This window comes from Echeneis naucrates, chromosome 6 (genome assembly GCF_900963305.1).
Source record: "Echeneis naucrates chromosome 6, fEcheNa1.1, whole genome shotgun sequence".
NCBI classification, from domain to species: Eukaryota; Metazoa; Chordata; class Actinopteri; order Carangiformes; family Echeneidae; genus Echeneis; species Echeneis naucrates.
In genome coordinates this window covers 15,809,045-15,824,725 of record NC_042516.1, presented here as the reverse complement: position 1 = coordinate 15,824,725, position 15,681 = coordinate 15,809,045, and the positions used below count along the sequence as shown (strand labels likewise).

The window sequence follows — 15,681 nt, the reverse complement described above, 5'->3', positions numbered from 1 at the left end:
GAGTCCTCCTGAAGTCAAAAAACACTCAGGTTATGTTAATGGGTGACTGGTCGTTGCCTGTAAATTGATGTCTGTCTGCGTCAGCCCAGTTTACTGACAACCTGTCCAGGGTGTGCCCCGCCTCTTCCCAGTGTCATCTGAGACCGGTTCCAACCCTTCTGCGACCCTCAAGGATAAACGGATAGAGGTAATGGATAGATGGATGAATGATATTAACTAGTATTGATGTGACCTTTTTTGATCCTTTGGGTGGTCTTCTTTCTTGTGAGGAATTGTCCAGAATTTTATTTATAGCTGCATCTTTGTTGCTCCACATTACAATACAATGCCATTATGAAGATTAACCATTAAGCCATGTGGATGTTAGTGCTGTTCATGGATATTTAAGCAGCATATTGGTTCAAATGAATATTTAATTTACTTTGTGATCATCAATATTTGATAAGACATAATTTGGGACAGTTTCTTGTGATATATATAAGCAATCAGTAGTTCTTTCCTCATAAAGCTATCTCCTTGTTAATCCCACACAGCAAGGAGCTGTTTGCTCAGTTAACATGGATAAAAGAAACAAAGTGGAGCCAAATAGAAAATCTATTAAGACTTTAATTTTCTTAATGCTTTTAAATACATTTCGGACAGAAGTTGGTTTCTTTCTCATGAATAAGTTACACAATAAATAAAAGCAAACAAATTGTATTCCGTCGCACATTTCACAATAAGGCATTTATAGCAGCAGAATAGGTCAAAAGAGTCTCAATTACCTGAAACATCCCCGTGTTTCCAGATGATGTCTGTCCTTACCAGCTTCCAATCTAAATCAGGTAAATTTTAGAACTGAAATATAAAGCTCAGTTTAATCAAACCTGTGAAACAGTCTCAGGGGTGTTCCAGGAGACTCTGCACCAGTGTTGGAAATGAAATGAGAAACAAAAACGAGGAAAACACTGGTTTAAGCCCTAAAGCACTGGAAGTCACAGGAGGTAGCATCTTACTCTCCTGCCAATCAATTGTCTTTTTTTATGCAGTAATCAATGTTCATTGATTATCACTATGATTATCATAGCTATCCGTTCACATGTAACTGCATTTTTCATAGTTGCTGTAAAGCTGTTCAAGCTGTAGATTTGCCAATGCAGAGATATCTTTTTCTAATTACTCACCATGGCTGTCTTGATTAGTAAGACACTGGTTTATCATAAGAACAAGAAACAGAGCAACAGCAAACATGAAAAGAACATCCTGTCTATGACCTCAGATGCCTGTTTCTGTGGCCTTTACACAAATCATATTGCACTCAGCATTTTACTTGTATTGTAACACAATATTTTGGAGACACAGCAGGGGACAAAACACTTTTTTCAAAATAAGTGGTCATACAGAAGGACTCCCAGTTAGTTATCCAATGGGACAGATGTTCCAGATATGAATTAGCCAATTGGTGCTTTTAATGATTGATGGGACATGTGGCCAACTAAGAACAGAAAATCATTTTATGCAGATGAGATCTTGCATCTAAATTAAATTTATCTGGTCGGGCAGAGGCTAATGGCAGCTAACCTCCGTCAGATTTTTTTCATCAAGGTCATCATGTTAAGTGTGGCTGAGAATGGACATAACTCACTGAATGTGTCTTATTCAAACAAATAATGTACCCATTTCTGCATGACCAGTAAATTGCATCGAATATAAAAGCAAGAACACTGTCACCATTAAGAAAATGTGCAGCATTTACTGTATCAGAATCAACTGATAAGCCCACCTCTGGTCATGTGACATATTCTCCAAACACATCATTATTAATTCTACAGTGCATTTTCTCTTCATAGAAATGGTCGTTTTGTAAATATGAAATGTACAGCAAAGATCTAACAATGTCAAATATTACATCTGTGGAATTAATTTACACTAAGTGAACAGGTGTGGCCCTGACGTTGAGTTGGATTATAAATTGCGCTAAATACGGCTTTGCAAGTGGCAAGTTAAGCACAGAGCAGCAGGCCAGACACTGCTGGGGGGTTAATCATGGAACAAAATGACCACCTGTTTTCGCCAAGTGACAAAGAAACTTTGACCTGTCTGAGTGGTGCATTTGTACGGGCACTATTTGTATGCAGGGTGCCTGATTGCTCTCCTGGAGAACGACTTCAACAAGGTAATGTGGTTGTTGCGATGATTACGCCGGATAACTATGCTGGAGTCACTGCCCGCTGGCAACGAGACTACAGTGAAATATGTGGGCTGCAATGTGGACACAGATCGTCAGCCTCCTCCCTGTGTCTCTAACACACATCCTCTCACAGATCAATCATACACACATGAACAGGTGCACTGAACTGCAGGCAAACAAATAGTTACAAGTGCGTTTGGCATTAATACTGATAAATATACATGGAAGCATTTGTGTGTTGACACATTGACACAAACAAAAAAAGACAGTCTTGTGTGCACAGTCACACAAAGTCAGATCACACACAATCATACTTAACAAACGTACATATACAAGCTTGCACATTTACACTAACACACACACACACAGTCACACTGCTTGTTTGTAGCCTTTGCCAGTTTTCTCTCTGCATGCCGACTGTGCGTCTGGCATCAGGGTTAAGGTTTGGAGCCACATACAAGCTGTGTGCCCTGTCTGGGTTTTACACACTCTAAATGGGCTTTATGAATGGCTAGGCCTCAGTGACACCAGGGGCCACACTCAACCCAATGCGACAACGGGTTTTGGAGATAAGTCAGAAACAATATTCTCCCAGTGCAGCCAGGAAGCATCTTTAAATTAACACGCCACCAGGTTTTCTTTTGTTTTGCACTGCAAACATTATGCTGTGGAGTGTGTCAGTCCACAGATGTGTTGCTTGTTTGCCATCTCTGGCTGAGCATAAGTGCTTTTAAACAGCGCTCTGCGCTGTTAATGTGTGCATAGGTTACATGTGTGTTCATGTGTCTCAGCCCTGGACGCCCCATCAAAGCTATGTTTGATCTGATAGCTGTAATGAACCCAGCACTCGACATTGTGTAGAGCCAGTGATTCTAACAGCCGATCAGTGACGTATGGATGGGTGGATGTATTCACAATCTTGTGCCCTCAGTTTGCCGCATTCATAACCATCAAATCATACAACACACACCTACTGTACATACAAATGAGTTTGAAGCAGATATATGCACACAAGTCCTTACCACTGCTCTATCATCAGATCCAACACACGATTAACATTCAGATCCGAATCTAGAGTGAAGTCTGACTCAACAAAGGGAGCTATCGGTGGAGTGAGAGGGCGGAGGCCAGACGTCAGCGTTTCAAGCCAGTCAGCAGGGTCGAAAGGTGTCGGAGCCCGTCGTTTACGTGACTTCCCAGTGGACGGCAAAGGGGAGGTACAGATGGGAGGTGGGGGAGGTGCCGGGATAACCTGGTTGGGGTTTATCACAGCAGGAGATGGAGGAAGTTCCAGCAGGAGAGAGGAGCAAAGGGGCGAGGGCAGGAAGCTGTCATCCCTGGTGTGCTGCTGGGATGTCTGGGACAGATCGGCTTGAGGAGGAAGTGGTGGCGTAGGAGGAGAAGGGCCGGGGGCAGTGTGAGAAGAAGATTTATGATCAGAGACATTGACTGGGCCTAGAAAAGAAGAAGTAAAAAGCATTAGACTGTGAAAGATATATGAGTACCATTTAAAATCTATTCTTTATTAATTATGGGATACTCACCAACACAAGTAATAGGTTCATCCAGAATGTCATCTATGGACTGCCGAGGGTCCATCTGTGATCAAAAGAAAGGTAAAACGCTTAATTCTCACTGTGCAAACTCAAAGTGATCTCTTCCTTTTCATCGATCACTGCCAACCTGTGCTTTCTGAATCGCCTCCTGGAGTTCTTCTTCCAAACTTCGAACACCAGGCAAGGTCTGCACAGGGCTTGCAGTAATCTGCACCGGCAGCTCAAAGTCCTGGCCAATCACATCACACGGTTGGAAGCAAAACACCTGATTAGAAAGCAGGCATAAATTAGGTGGCAGGTGATGAGAGTATGGTCTGTTTTAGCAGTTTTCTATTCTGAAGGCTGCTCTGTCGCGCACCGTTGAAAGGGGCCATTTACGTTTGTGATTATCCAAGAAATATGTGTATTATTTGTGTATTTACCTGTGTAAACAACACCGCCGTCTGTGCATCAGTTTCTGGCTTCTCCTTTGAGCATCCTGGATCCTTTTGCAGGAAAGGATGAAGGGATCCCTCAGAAGACTAGAGGAATTGTATAATAGTATTAATGAGTGTAATTGGCATCCCATTAAATAAACTGTTCAACACAGCCAAGCCTGTGTGTTGTCACCTCATTGCCTGTGTTGGTGGAGCGGTCCCTGGGCCTGCTCCTTATCCTCTCCCTCATCTCCAGCTCCACGCTCAGCTCCTGCTGCTGTTGCTCGTTTTCAGTTCTCCAGGGAGTTACACACTGCAAGGGTGAGGAGGATGACATAGGTAGACTGGGACTCGGGGTTCCCGAGGCAGTGCTGGCAGGAGCCAGGAAAACAGTGTTGGTAAGACCACACTGTTCACCTGGCAAGTTGACTGATGCCGAATTTATGAGCCGGTTTGTGACACCATTCAGAGTCCCTGTTGGACCATCACTGAGAATCCCATTAGGAATTCCCCCGTCTTGGATGTAGAGCTGTTGTTTTGGGCTGCTGCTGGGTGAGTCCTGTCCAGAGCTGGAGCTTGAGCCAGGACTCAGGCTGGGTGGCAGCAGTGGGCAGGGAGTGAGGGGCTCCACACTAGCACCCAGCTGGCAAAGGGGAGCAGGGGTGATGCAAGCATGAGGAAGCTGGAAAGGGCGAAGACGCTGCAACAGGGCAGGCTTAGTGCCGGAGACAGGGAGGCCACGCTTACGCAGCTGCTGCCGCAACTCAGACACCTGAGAAGCCGGAAAGTGTAAGCTCAAAAAACTGTGTTTATTTCTTTCTTTGAATCATGAAACAGTTTTCATAGATGTTCTTACTGTTAGATCAACAAGGTTAGCAGGGAGAAGCTCAGGCTTGGATGCAGGGTTTGTGCCCATTGGGGTGTGGTTTGTTGTGGCAGGAACGGGTTGGGGGTTCAGAGGCATGGCTCCGGAGGTCTTCACAAAATCCCTGGTATCTCCACTGTACAAATCACAGACGCACACAGAAAGGTTTACCCAAACCTTATGACTAAAGGACCAATGTCTCTGTGTATATGGGAACTACAGGCGTACCTGGGTACAACAGGGAGCTGCTGTTGTGGTTGGAGCGCTTGCTGTTGTTGTTGTTGCTGCTGGTTCTGGAGGATTTGGAGCTGAAGAAAGACCTGTTGCTGACTCAGGTGATGAGAAGTGGCTGGGTCTAAAGACTGGGTAAGGGTAGGGCTCTTCTCTTTGGCTCCTCCCCCTGGAAATATTAAAAAAAAAAAAAAAAAAAATTGGGTGGGGGTTAAGGTTTGATCTTAAACTGGTGAAAACAAGAACAAGTCGTACACTACGCAGGGTCAATAACATATACATTTTTAGTAGATGGACTTTGATATATTTCCTGTTGACTTATACATTCATATATTTTGCTCTTGTAAATGTGTTGTGGATTTTTCTTTGTGTTGTGCTGTGAATCTGCTATCTGGCTGCTGAAACATATGAATTTCCCAGTTTGGGATCAATAAAGTATATCTATCAATCGATCCATCTACACTAATACAAATAATTCGGTTTATTTTAGAGTAAACCTAGACAAGTAAAACAACTGGCACCTCCGTTTGCTGACCCTCCTCTCTGGTCTGGAGGAATGTACTGGTGATACTTGAGTTTCCTCATCTTGGGTTTGGTGTCCCTCGGTTTCCGTGGGCGGGGTGGGTGGTTGTAATTTAGGGAGGAGGAGCAGACGGGGCTGGGAGGCCGGGCTGTCTGTGAAAACACACATATTGCCACATGCTTCCTTGTACTGTAACTGTTCTGGTGAGCAATTGCAAGAATAGCTTATCAAATATCCCAGAGAAAATGTCAAGTCATTTCACGTTTGGCAATATTTGCCCCACGTCAAGGTTAAACTATTACATGAAATATATAAATGCCTAACAAAACTCAAAATGACAGCATGTGCCAGATCCGACATACACAACGCTGCTTGTGTGTGAATGTGTTAACCTACAGGGCAAATACTGAGCTACCCCAGAAGTCCAAAGTGACAGTAATGAATGCAGAGCAGCTCAGAGCGGAGCATTGCATTTGACAAAGCAGAGGAGTGACTGTCCTGTTAGGTTAAAGACCCCCACTGTGCTCTTTTATCTCCTGTTGTATACCCACTGTGAAGATCTGTCACCAGAGCACGGACTTACACAATCTAAATGTTGATTACCTGCTGCGACATTAGGACAAGTACTGTTTCCAAAATGTGTGTGTGTGTTTGTTTGCCTGTGTGTCAGTGAGAGTGTTTTATCGTTTCAAAATTTGGTGGTGCAGACACACAGTAGTAGGAACTAGCACAGATGTGGCAATGAGGACTGTTTGTCTGCCTGCCTGTGGAGTAAACCAATGACTAATATATAAATATATATAAAACATTCAGCAAAAAACTCCATATATTTTTCATGTGATCTCATTTGCATGTGCACATTACCTTTGGCAGCAGCGGAGTGGTCTGAGAGGTCAGATACATCCCACTTGGTCTCCCAGTTGTTGCCATGAAGTTCGACTCACCGAATGTTACACTCATAGGTTGTCTGATGCTCTCGGTTGCCGGGAGCAACGTCAAACCAGACTGAAAGCAGAACATCAAATGATCAGAGTTGTCCCACAAGGATATTTAATTAATAGTTGATTTTTATTGTAATATTTTTTATCAGAGTTAATTGGTGAGAATTTTTTTTTTTCTTCCCCTTTCTCATTGAATGCAACACAGTGTACAGAATACACGAGTCCTGAACCAACCATCTCCTGATTTTCTCACCTGAGCATGACTGGGGCTGTGATTAATGGGTGGGCCCACAGCTGTGAAGTCACTGAGTAACTGGTCACCTGAGAGCCCTGGGAGAGAAGTAAAGCCCAGTGATTTGTGAACGCCATTCTGTTCATTAGGTGACGAAGAGGAGCAGGAGGAGATGTCATCTTCAAAGACATCCGCGGGCAGGGGAAAAGAAGCAGGACCTGAGGAGAGGAAACGGGGGAGGAAGTGAGGTCAAAAGTTTCGCTGGAAAATAGGGATTGTATCTCACTCTGTCTCTGTGTGCCAGCGTATGTGAACGCATGTCGACTCACAGTTCTCTGGAGGCAGTGTGGGTTCATGCTGCGGCTCCACAGCTCCAGGCGGATGTTGGATCCTCTCAGTGAGGTCCTGCGCCTGGCGAGCCTTCTTTTTCCTTTGGCCTCCAGACAGAGTTCTCTCTACAGGTGAGAGACAGAGGGAGGAATGGTACACATAATTGGAGGGAAGGGGGACAGATGGGAGATCAGCAGAATGAGAGACAAGAGGAGATTAGAGAAGCAACAGGATTTCAGAACATATGTGGTGTCGGCATACAAAACAGTGTTTCCACAGGCAACCAGTCGCAAATCAAACCATCTTTAAAAAATAGTAGACGCTCTTGCCCAAAGGGAGATGGTTTCCCCCCGGATTTGAACACACACACACAACATTTTTAAAAGGGCAGGGTGGTGCTGTTTAGGAAATCAGACGTTTTGAAAAGCCGGATATTGAATTAACTGTTGTTCTCAAATGTTAAGGTTAAGGTTAGAGGGTGTGGAGAGAAGGATTAGAGATAAAGAGAGAACGAGAGATGAGAGCGATAGATGTCAGTACTGGCAGAAAAAGATGACTCTGATCCCTGGATGGGAGAGTTTATCAAGTGCTGTCAATCACTGATATGTTTGCAGGCTGCTTAAAATGCTGAGTTACAGTGTCCAACAAGGTCACATTTCTATTTAACTGACAGCTGATGAAACACAGAGGCCATCGCCAGATTTCCACACTTCATATCCTCACACAGCTACTGTACAACAGAGAGAGCAAGTCAACAGAGGCAGGATAAAACACAGAGAGAAAGCAGAATGTGGGGAATGGGGAAATGTGTTACTACACAGCTGTTTTGGGAGCATACAGGGAAAAGCAAGGAAGGAAACAATAACATCTCTGAAGACAGGGCATCACCTTGTGCAGTTTCAGTGTTCACACCACTAGGGGGCAACTTCTGAGGGGCACCATCGTCAGTTAGACGCTGCATCAGGAAACAGCAGGTCAAACCAACAGCCAGCGCCCAAAGATTGTACAGTATTTCATTCAGGGGAAAGATGAATAAAACTTAACTTCATGTCATGTGGTCCAATGAAATACTGATTTATTCAAGTTTCCCCAGTATGTTTGCAAAAAAAAAAAAAGAGCCGTGGTCTTCTATAAAGATTCACTATTGATATTTGTACAAATTGGATCTTTGGAGTTTAAAAAAAACCCCACTCAACCTATTCAATCATTCTTCAATATTCGCATTAATCAAATTCTTGTGATCTCACGGTTGTAATAATTTCTTACAGGTAAATAAAAATCTGGTCTCATCCTCTTCTATCAAATATAATCAATAGTGCAGATGAAAATGACTGAAAAAACAAAATATATCAGGAGAATAAATTGCCTTTTGGTGACAGCTTGGCTCTTCATGCAGCAAAGCCAGAATCTGACCTATAGAATAGAAACAGGATGCTACTCACCAGAGCTTCAGTCTGGGCTTTCTCAGCTTTTTGAGGGGGACTGATAGATTTCAACCCTTAGGAAAGAGACAAGTTGTGGTTAGACAATAGACAAGGCTTTTTTTTCTATTTGTTTTTAAATCCAAACTCTCATTTTGCTATGTCTCTAAGTTACATCATGGAGCATCTCGCACTTTCCTTTGTGTTAGCACTAATAAGAATGTGGAGTGCTCTCATTAAACCACCTTCAGCCTCGGATTGTGTTGGATTGTCAAATATCTGCAACTTAGACAACAGTGTGTTACTATTTCTGCACACATTTAGAGCAATCAGTGGTAATTTTCACTTATGGCTTAATTTATCTCCACACATCTTAAGATAATGATTTTTAATCACTCTTAAGTGCATAATGATATTCCCTAACATATGTTACCTGAAAATATTCAGGCTTCAATCCAAACTGGCACAATTCCTGCATATTAACTGGATTTCCAACTTCATGCCAAATAAAAGGTTGGTTTTTTTTTTTGTATCGCTACAATCCTGATAGCTGCTATATGTGTGACCTTGTGCAGACTGTTTAAGATGACACAATGTAAATATTGCATAATATGTATGTTTCAGGACATTGCTTCTACTCTCAAATTTCGCATTGTGTTCCAAAAGTTCATCATATTTTCTCCATATTATTAACACTGGCTAGTGCTGCAGCTGTTCAGATAGGTATACAGTCTAATATGATTACATTAACATTAGAAGCTTCAAAGCCATATACTTAAAGCACAATCAAAGGAAAATAAAACACGGGTCAATATTGTAAAACTTGCAAAGGCATTGAGTCAATAGGCAGTCATCTTTCTGCGAAAGAGGTGAAGATAATTAATATAAAATCTAATCTGCAGTCATAGTGTGGATGGATCAATCCAAACGTTAATGGTACACATGGACTAACCAGGGTCCGCATTGATTTCACTCTGCCTTCGGTTCTGAATCCTCAGCTGCAGGACTGAAACACACGAACAGAAACTGAGCTATCTGTTTGAAAAAGATGATGAAATAGTACAAGTCACAGTGAGTGGCCATTAAGTTATGACTTTTGTTTAAAGGACAAATTATCTGGGGAAAATAAATCATGCTGACGTCAAAAGGTAAGAGTTGAGCAATGCCAGGCAGCACAGTCACTGTTAAATGATACCAGCCTGGAACTCATATTATCTCATGACTTTGCAGTGCTTGTATATTATGTATCTTCTTGCATGCCTGCACAGACCTACACACCAGACATTTGCACACACACAGATTCGTACACAGTACATGCACAAACAGGTGAAGCAAGGTGGGGCTGGGCCCATTACATTACATACAGAGTGCTCCCCTCTAATATTCATTTCACTCAGTTCTGAGACCGGAGAGACCTGTTTGGGGGGGGGGGGGGGGGGGGGGGGGGGGGTGTACCATGCAGGGGCTATAGGGCAGTAACTATTTATCTCTCAGTATGTCTATTTCTGTTGGTCCCATCCCCCCCGTCAGCTGTCCCACTCTCTCCACAAGTCTCTCTTACATCCCCTAGTCCTAACGTCATCTTCATTTGTGCTGCTAACCATGCTCTTCCTGCTTTCCTGTTTCAAATTCAAACCCACAGTTTAACATTTCAAAATCTGGATTTAGTATAGATTCACACACGCATAAAAGAAAAAAGAAGGACACAATTAGAAAAGCACTGATTGTTAAGGTGGAGTTTCATGCTGACTTCCGTAAGCGCATGTTTGCCAGTGTTGTGTATTTGACCTGTTATCACAATACCAGTCTTCACCTTTCAGTCACTCATCTTAATACACAATACATAATGAAATAAATCATCTAATTAGGGAAATATATTATTGTTACCAAAACCTCTTAGTTATTGTTCGTGTTTGTCTGTTATTAGGTATTTTTATGAAAAATCTAAGAATGAGTCTTTGTCTGAACACCTCAGAACTCATGGACACATAAAAGCTGTGACAACAGGTCACAGGCAGATATTTTGTTTTAAGGGGTTCAACAGTTTGCCGATTTTGTACTGAGAGCAATTCATATCATTTACTGATATCCTGGCGAACTGATTGTGAATATTAAATACTACATTCGTGACCTCAAACAGCAGCTGCCATAAAGAACCACGTGTTCCAGCAGGTGCTGTAACACCTACGGGACTGTCGCTCTGTCACTTCCTCACCTTCTTACATGTACAGATAAGCGGCAGAAGAAGAGTGAATGTAACTAAAGCATGACATTCACATTTTTTTAGTCTGAATAGATCAAATAATTTTCCAACTACAACAAGGAATTAATTTTCATGTGAAGGACGAGTTGGAAGAAGTATTTTTTGCTCCCTCCCGGGTGCCCTGCCTTAACCCCTGTGTTCCTCTCCTGAACAGCACCAACAGTGCAGAACACCAGCTAACATTAGCTGAGAATTACCAGCTCCCAGCACAGATCCCGACACAAACTCCACCTAAGAACATAAAAACTAAAATCTAGTGATACATAGCGATTTCAAGTGATACTCCTCTGGCCAAAGGTGAGTATGACGGTTCTATAACTCGTCAACATCAGCAGAGCATTAAATATATATATATATATATCAATCACACTGCTGATGCCCAGAGGCACGCTTTTATGTACCTATGTAGTGCAAGTATGAGCTCAAGCAACAGGATGCTAACTGCAGTTCACTTAACGGCCTTCGGCATCCCCATTAAAACTGTCTGGCTGTTACGTGTTGTACTTTCAAGTAATATCTCCAACATATTTTGAAATTTCAATGTTCAGCACACACAACAAAATAAGAAATTGTGTTGTTATGATTCAACTAAAATGAGTTGGAACTGATGACTGATTGGATCCTAAATGAAAACAACATTTCCGGCCAAAGTTCAAACCCACAGAAAGTTCAGATTAAAGTTTTCTGTACTTGTGTTTTTGACCTTGATTTTTTTTTTTTTCACAATGATTTATATGGATTCAGATAGAAAGCACTAACATCATTTATTTCTCTGCGCTAATAAGGATTTAACAGCATTTTAATCAAAATCTGATGACAGAGGGGCTTTGCTTATGTTGCCCAACTATTGTCATAAAAATAGGTCCAAATCACACAATGGAGCAAGTTAGTTTGTCAGGGTAGATTATTAATAGGAAAACAATTAGGGCTCCTTTTCCAAACTTTATCTCCGACTGTTGTTTACGTCAGCATGAAAAACTTACATTTAAATCAAGTTGATCAAGAAACAACCTTATGTGACACAGCAACTAACTGTATACTCAAGATATCTGGGTAGCCGTCACTAAATCCATTGCTCAAGATCAATGCCTACACTGAGCAGATGCACACGATGACCTTCACAAACTAATGTGTGTGTGTGTGTGTGTGTGGTGTGTGTTTGCGTCCATCACCAAACTGTTTCGTATTTCAATAACATAGTGGTTTCCCACTCAGGGATCAGCCCTGAGGAGCACTTCTCAATGGTTAAAAGTGTAAGAAATAAAATAACGAAGCTAAAGACAAAAACATGTTTCTGTTACCAAGTCTTTCTTGTTTTCTGCCTCAAATTTTTGTATAATAATGAAGGCGACTCTCCGTTCTCCAGGCCTCGAATTCAAATTAAACAACCATAGTCTCGGTCGGAAATTTTCACAAAGATTAGACATAACGTAACAATTCATGGCGTAAACAAAAAAATAACACTGACATACACTGACAGAAAAACTGTGATCACGGGTCACAAGCAGATATTTTGTTTTACAGTGTGATGATATACTAGCGAACTGATGAGCCAATATTAAATACTACATACACGAGCTCAAACACAGCAGCTGCCATAAAGAATCACGTGTTCCAGCAGGTGCTGTGACACCTACGGGACTGTTGCTATGTCATTTCCTCGCCTTTCTATTTTACCAGAGTTTGGGACAGCTGCCTGAGAACACAACAGTAGCCACTACAACTTGTAGGGAAGCTTGCATGGTGCCACCATAAAGCATCATTTAATGCTGTTTTATGAAGACATAGCGTAAACCAGAATGTAAATCAACAAACAGATTTTTAATCCACAGACAAAAAAGGCCATTTAAAGTATATTTGGAATCAAATGTTAAACGTTGGTATCAGAGCTTTATTTCTCAGATTTTCCTTAAGTTAAACTCTTGGTTTAAAATAATTACTAAGGCCCTTTTTTCCCAAACATTATTTATACTATGTAACAATTCAAGAGGGCTTCCTGTTTAAGGGCCACCGTTTTGTTGTCATTGATTTACTACTGAGATCAACAAACCGGCTATTATTTTGGTCAAAATGTCAAAGAGCAACATACAGAAGACTCTGTCAATTCAACACATCTCTGTCTAGGGGTGAAATCTCTAAATCCATTCACCGTGATCAATACCTGCACTGTACACACTATAGATCACATAATAAACTACGTGACTATAACCTCCACAAACACCTCTTCATATTGATGCTAATGTTGGCAATTACGCCTGAGACATAAAGCCACTGCTGCTGGGAAACAACTCCCCCTCCTCTCTAACTGCCGTGCTGAGTCTCCGGGATCCTCACCTGAGCGGAACTTGTTCCGAATGAGAAGCGACCTCTCGGAGGCCAGCAGGGTCATGGTGGAGGGGAGGCAGTGGGGGAGTTTGGGAGTGAAGCAGAGAGAAAGAGGAAATTCCTGGTGTCACTATACCAGGAGGAATGGACCCCTCTCCTTCTGTCTCTGGCTGGTGGGAATGCAACGGGAGCAGAGGAAGACAGATGTTTGTTAATCTGCTGATAGACACAAATCGATATTGATAGAGGCACACAAAGCACAGCAGAGATAGATTGAGGAAGAAATACAGAGACAAAGCCTCTCAGACCTACAGGCAGACTGAACACTGGCAACAGCAGGCCTCCCTATAGACAGCCTGTCATAATCACACAGAGAGTCACAGAGGCCCACCCACAGAGACAGAGCTAACGACACGGAGAATTAAATAGACAAGGAGGCTTTTAGAGAGACTGAGCCAGAGGAAGAGGAGGAAGAGGAGAGTCGAGCTTGCATGAGTGACGGCAACAGAAGCCCCAGCAGATACTCCAGACGTCAGAGCTAGAGGACGCCAGTTGTGACGGATAAAACACGAACTGGCAGAACCTACAGCATCACACCACACATTTGCAGTGTGACAGCAGGAGCACAAATGTGGGGCTCACTTAAAAGCGCTCATATATAGAGAGAGAGCTGGGAATCTATATAAGCTGCATTAGTGCATACACACACAACCTGTTAACAATACTGATTTGAGCTGGCCAGCCACTGAACACCCAGTGGAAGCCTGTTTGAAGACAACTGACAAACACACACGTACAAAAGTACATGTGCACTTTGAAATAGCCGAAGTGATGCAGATCAAATGACCATAGTACTCTTTCTTTTTCTAATCCCAAAACGTATACACTTAACTTTTTTAGAATATAAAGAAGTCCCTCACTCATTAATGCAATCAAATAACACGCAGTTGATTGAGATTTCCTGTCTAGCATAGGAACTATTTCACTGTAGGGCACTGAAGCAAAAGAAGGCACAGACAACACAGAGAGAATAAAAGCGAGAGAATGAAAGAGAATACTTACAGGAAAAGAAAAAATTGAGTCCCTCGGGAGAAATTGGAGTGGATTAAAGATTAAAATGAGAGAGGTACAAGGTGGAGGAAGAGAGGGAAAGAAAGAAATTCGTAGTGAGTTTAATGACGATTTCTTTCTTTCATTTTTTTTTTCTTTTGCCCGTTTTCCACACTTCTCAGTTTTTCTGTTCCTAAAGGTGAAACGCAAGGAGAGAAAGGATCTGTGGTTCCTCTGTCCCCTTATGATGGGAACTCACCCTCTCTACCTCTGCCTCTCACTCTCTGCCCCTCTCCCTGACCGCCCCAAAGCACCCTGGATCCTTGGTGCCAACTGTGAGCGACTGTCAAACTACACCCCTCCCCCTCGTCTCCACCCTCCTCTCCCTTACATTCAACCCCCCTTTGACTTGACTAAGAGGGCAGATTCAAACAATAAGAACTTTTGTGTTTGTTTGTGCACAACTTTGTCAAAAGTAGACTCACTGATCAAGTGAGTGCAGTTCCTTAATGCTAACAGCTGCCGTGGCACATAATGTGATGGATAGAAAAGTGACGGCAAGATAAAGAGATGGTTTATTACAAGGCAGCGAGAAAAGCCCGGGAGTGTTTTGGACTCACATCAAATCCCGCACTGCAGCCGGACTGCAAGGCTCATATTCTCCTGTCAAGATACCTTTGGGTCACCCTCTTTAAGTGATTTAGTAGCTGGTGTTTGTCTGCACATTTGCGCGTGTGAGCATGTGTGTAGGTGTGTGTATGCATGTGAGTGTGTGTGACATAGCAGAGACTCACAGGTCACTAAGTCTGTGTCCGTCAGCATAAAGTTTACAGTTTGTATCAGTGCTGATGTGAAATCACCCCAGTTTCACCTCACTTCAAATCAGCTTTAGTGAACATGGAGGAGCATGTGTGGATGAGCGCTTACGTTCGCCTATATCCTCTGTGTGTGGGTGTGTGTGTGCATGTGGGTGTATGTGCCTTTGGGCTGAAATAGGGGTGGGGGAAGTGAGGTTGTAGCTGGAGCACCTGTTTCATCGGTTTGACAGACAGGCTGGTGTGTGCTGGTTCAGCAGGTCATAGTGGGGGGGGGGGGCACAGAGAGGGTGAGACAGGAGACAGCAGAAAGTTGGATAGTAAGAGGAGGGCACATGTGGGAGAGTCCTTTCAATAGGGACAGGAGGGGAGCTGGAGCCGTTGAGCTGGAGGGAGAAAAAGGAGGTTGCTGCCATTTTATCTGATGTGGAAAGAAAGACTCTGACATCGAGATCCACTAATCAGAGCGCATGGAGCCAAGATAGCACAGCATGAACCAATTATGGCTGCGTTGGAGCAAAATGGAACAACTAATGGAACACA

The 15,681-nt window shown here is 42.8% G+C and overlaps 1 protein-coding gene across 3 annotated transcripts; it reads right to left on the bottom strand.

The window, feature by feature from the left end:
- Positions 1–628: 628 nt before the first annotated feature.
- LOC115044752 (myocardin) lies at positions 629–14,541 on the bottom strand. 3 transcript variants are annotated; one of them, XM_029503959.1, is made up of 16 exons: positions 14,336–14,541; positions 13,283–13,443; positions 9,638–9,691; positions 8,707–8,762; positions 8,153–8,219; positions 7,264–7,389; positions 6,956–7,152; positions 6,626–6,766; positions 5,760–5,913; positions 5,236–5,407; positions 4,999–5,143; positions 4,336–4,914; positions 4,149–4,247; positions 3,854–3,991; positions 3,715–3,769; positions 629–3,625 (listed from the first exon to the last, which is right to left on the bottom strand). In XM_029503959.1, exons 2-16 carry the CDS (start codon positions 13,335–13,337, stop codon positions 3,189–3,191), a joined length of 2,475 nt encoding a protein of 824 aa, XP_029359819.1. In that variant the 5' UTR covers positions 13,338–13,443; positions 14,336–14,541; the 3' UTR covers positions 629–3,188. The 3 variants fall into 3 exon arrangements, with proteins under 3 accessions (XP_029359819.1, XP_029359821.1, XP_029359820.1); XM_029503961.1 differs by having other exon boundaries at positions 3,854–3,955; XM_029503960.1 differs by having other exon boundaries at positions 13,283–13,439.
- Positions 14,542–15,681: the final 1,140 nt, after the last annotated feature.

Bases quoted from the DNA above. Each gene is read 5' to 3' on its own strand.
- LOC115044752 (XM_029503959.1), bottom strand. From the start codon at position 13,337: ATGACCCTGCTGGCCTCCGAGAGGTCGCTTCTCATTCGGAACAAGTTC. The intron at 3,992-4,148 runs GTAAATACACAA...CTTTCTAATCAG, and splicing joins CGGCGGTGTTGTTTACACAG to GTGTTTTGCTTCCAACCGTG. The intron at 3,770-3,853 runs GTTGGCAGTGAT...TTTTGATCACAG, and splicing joins AGGCGATTCAGAAAGCACAG to ATGGACCCTCGGCAGTCCAT.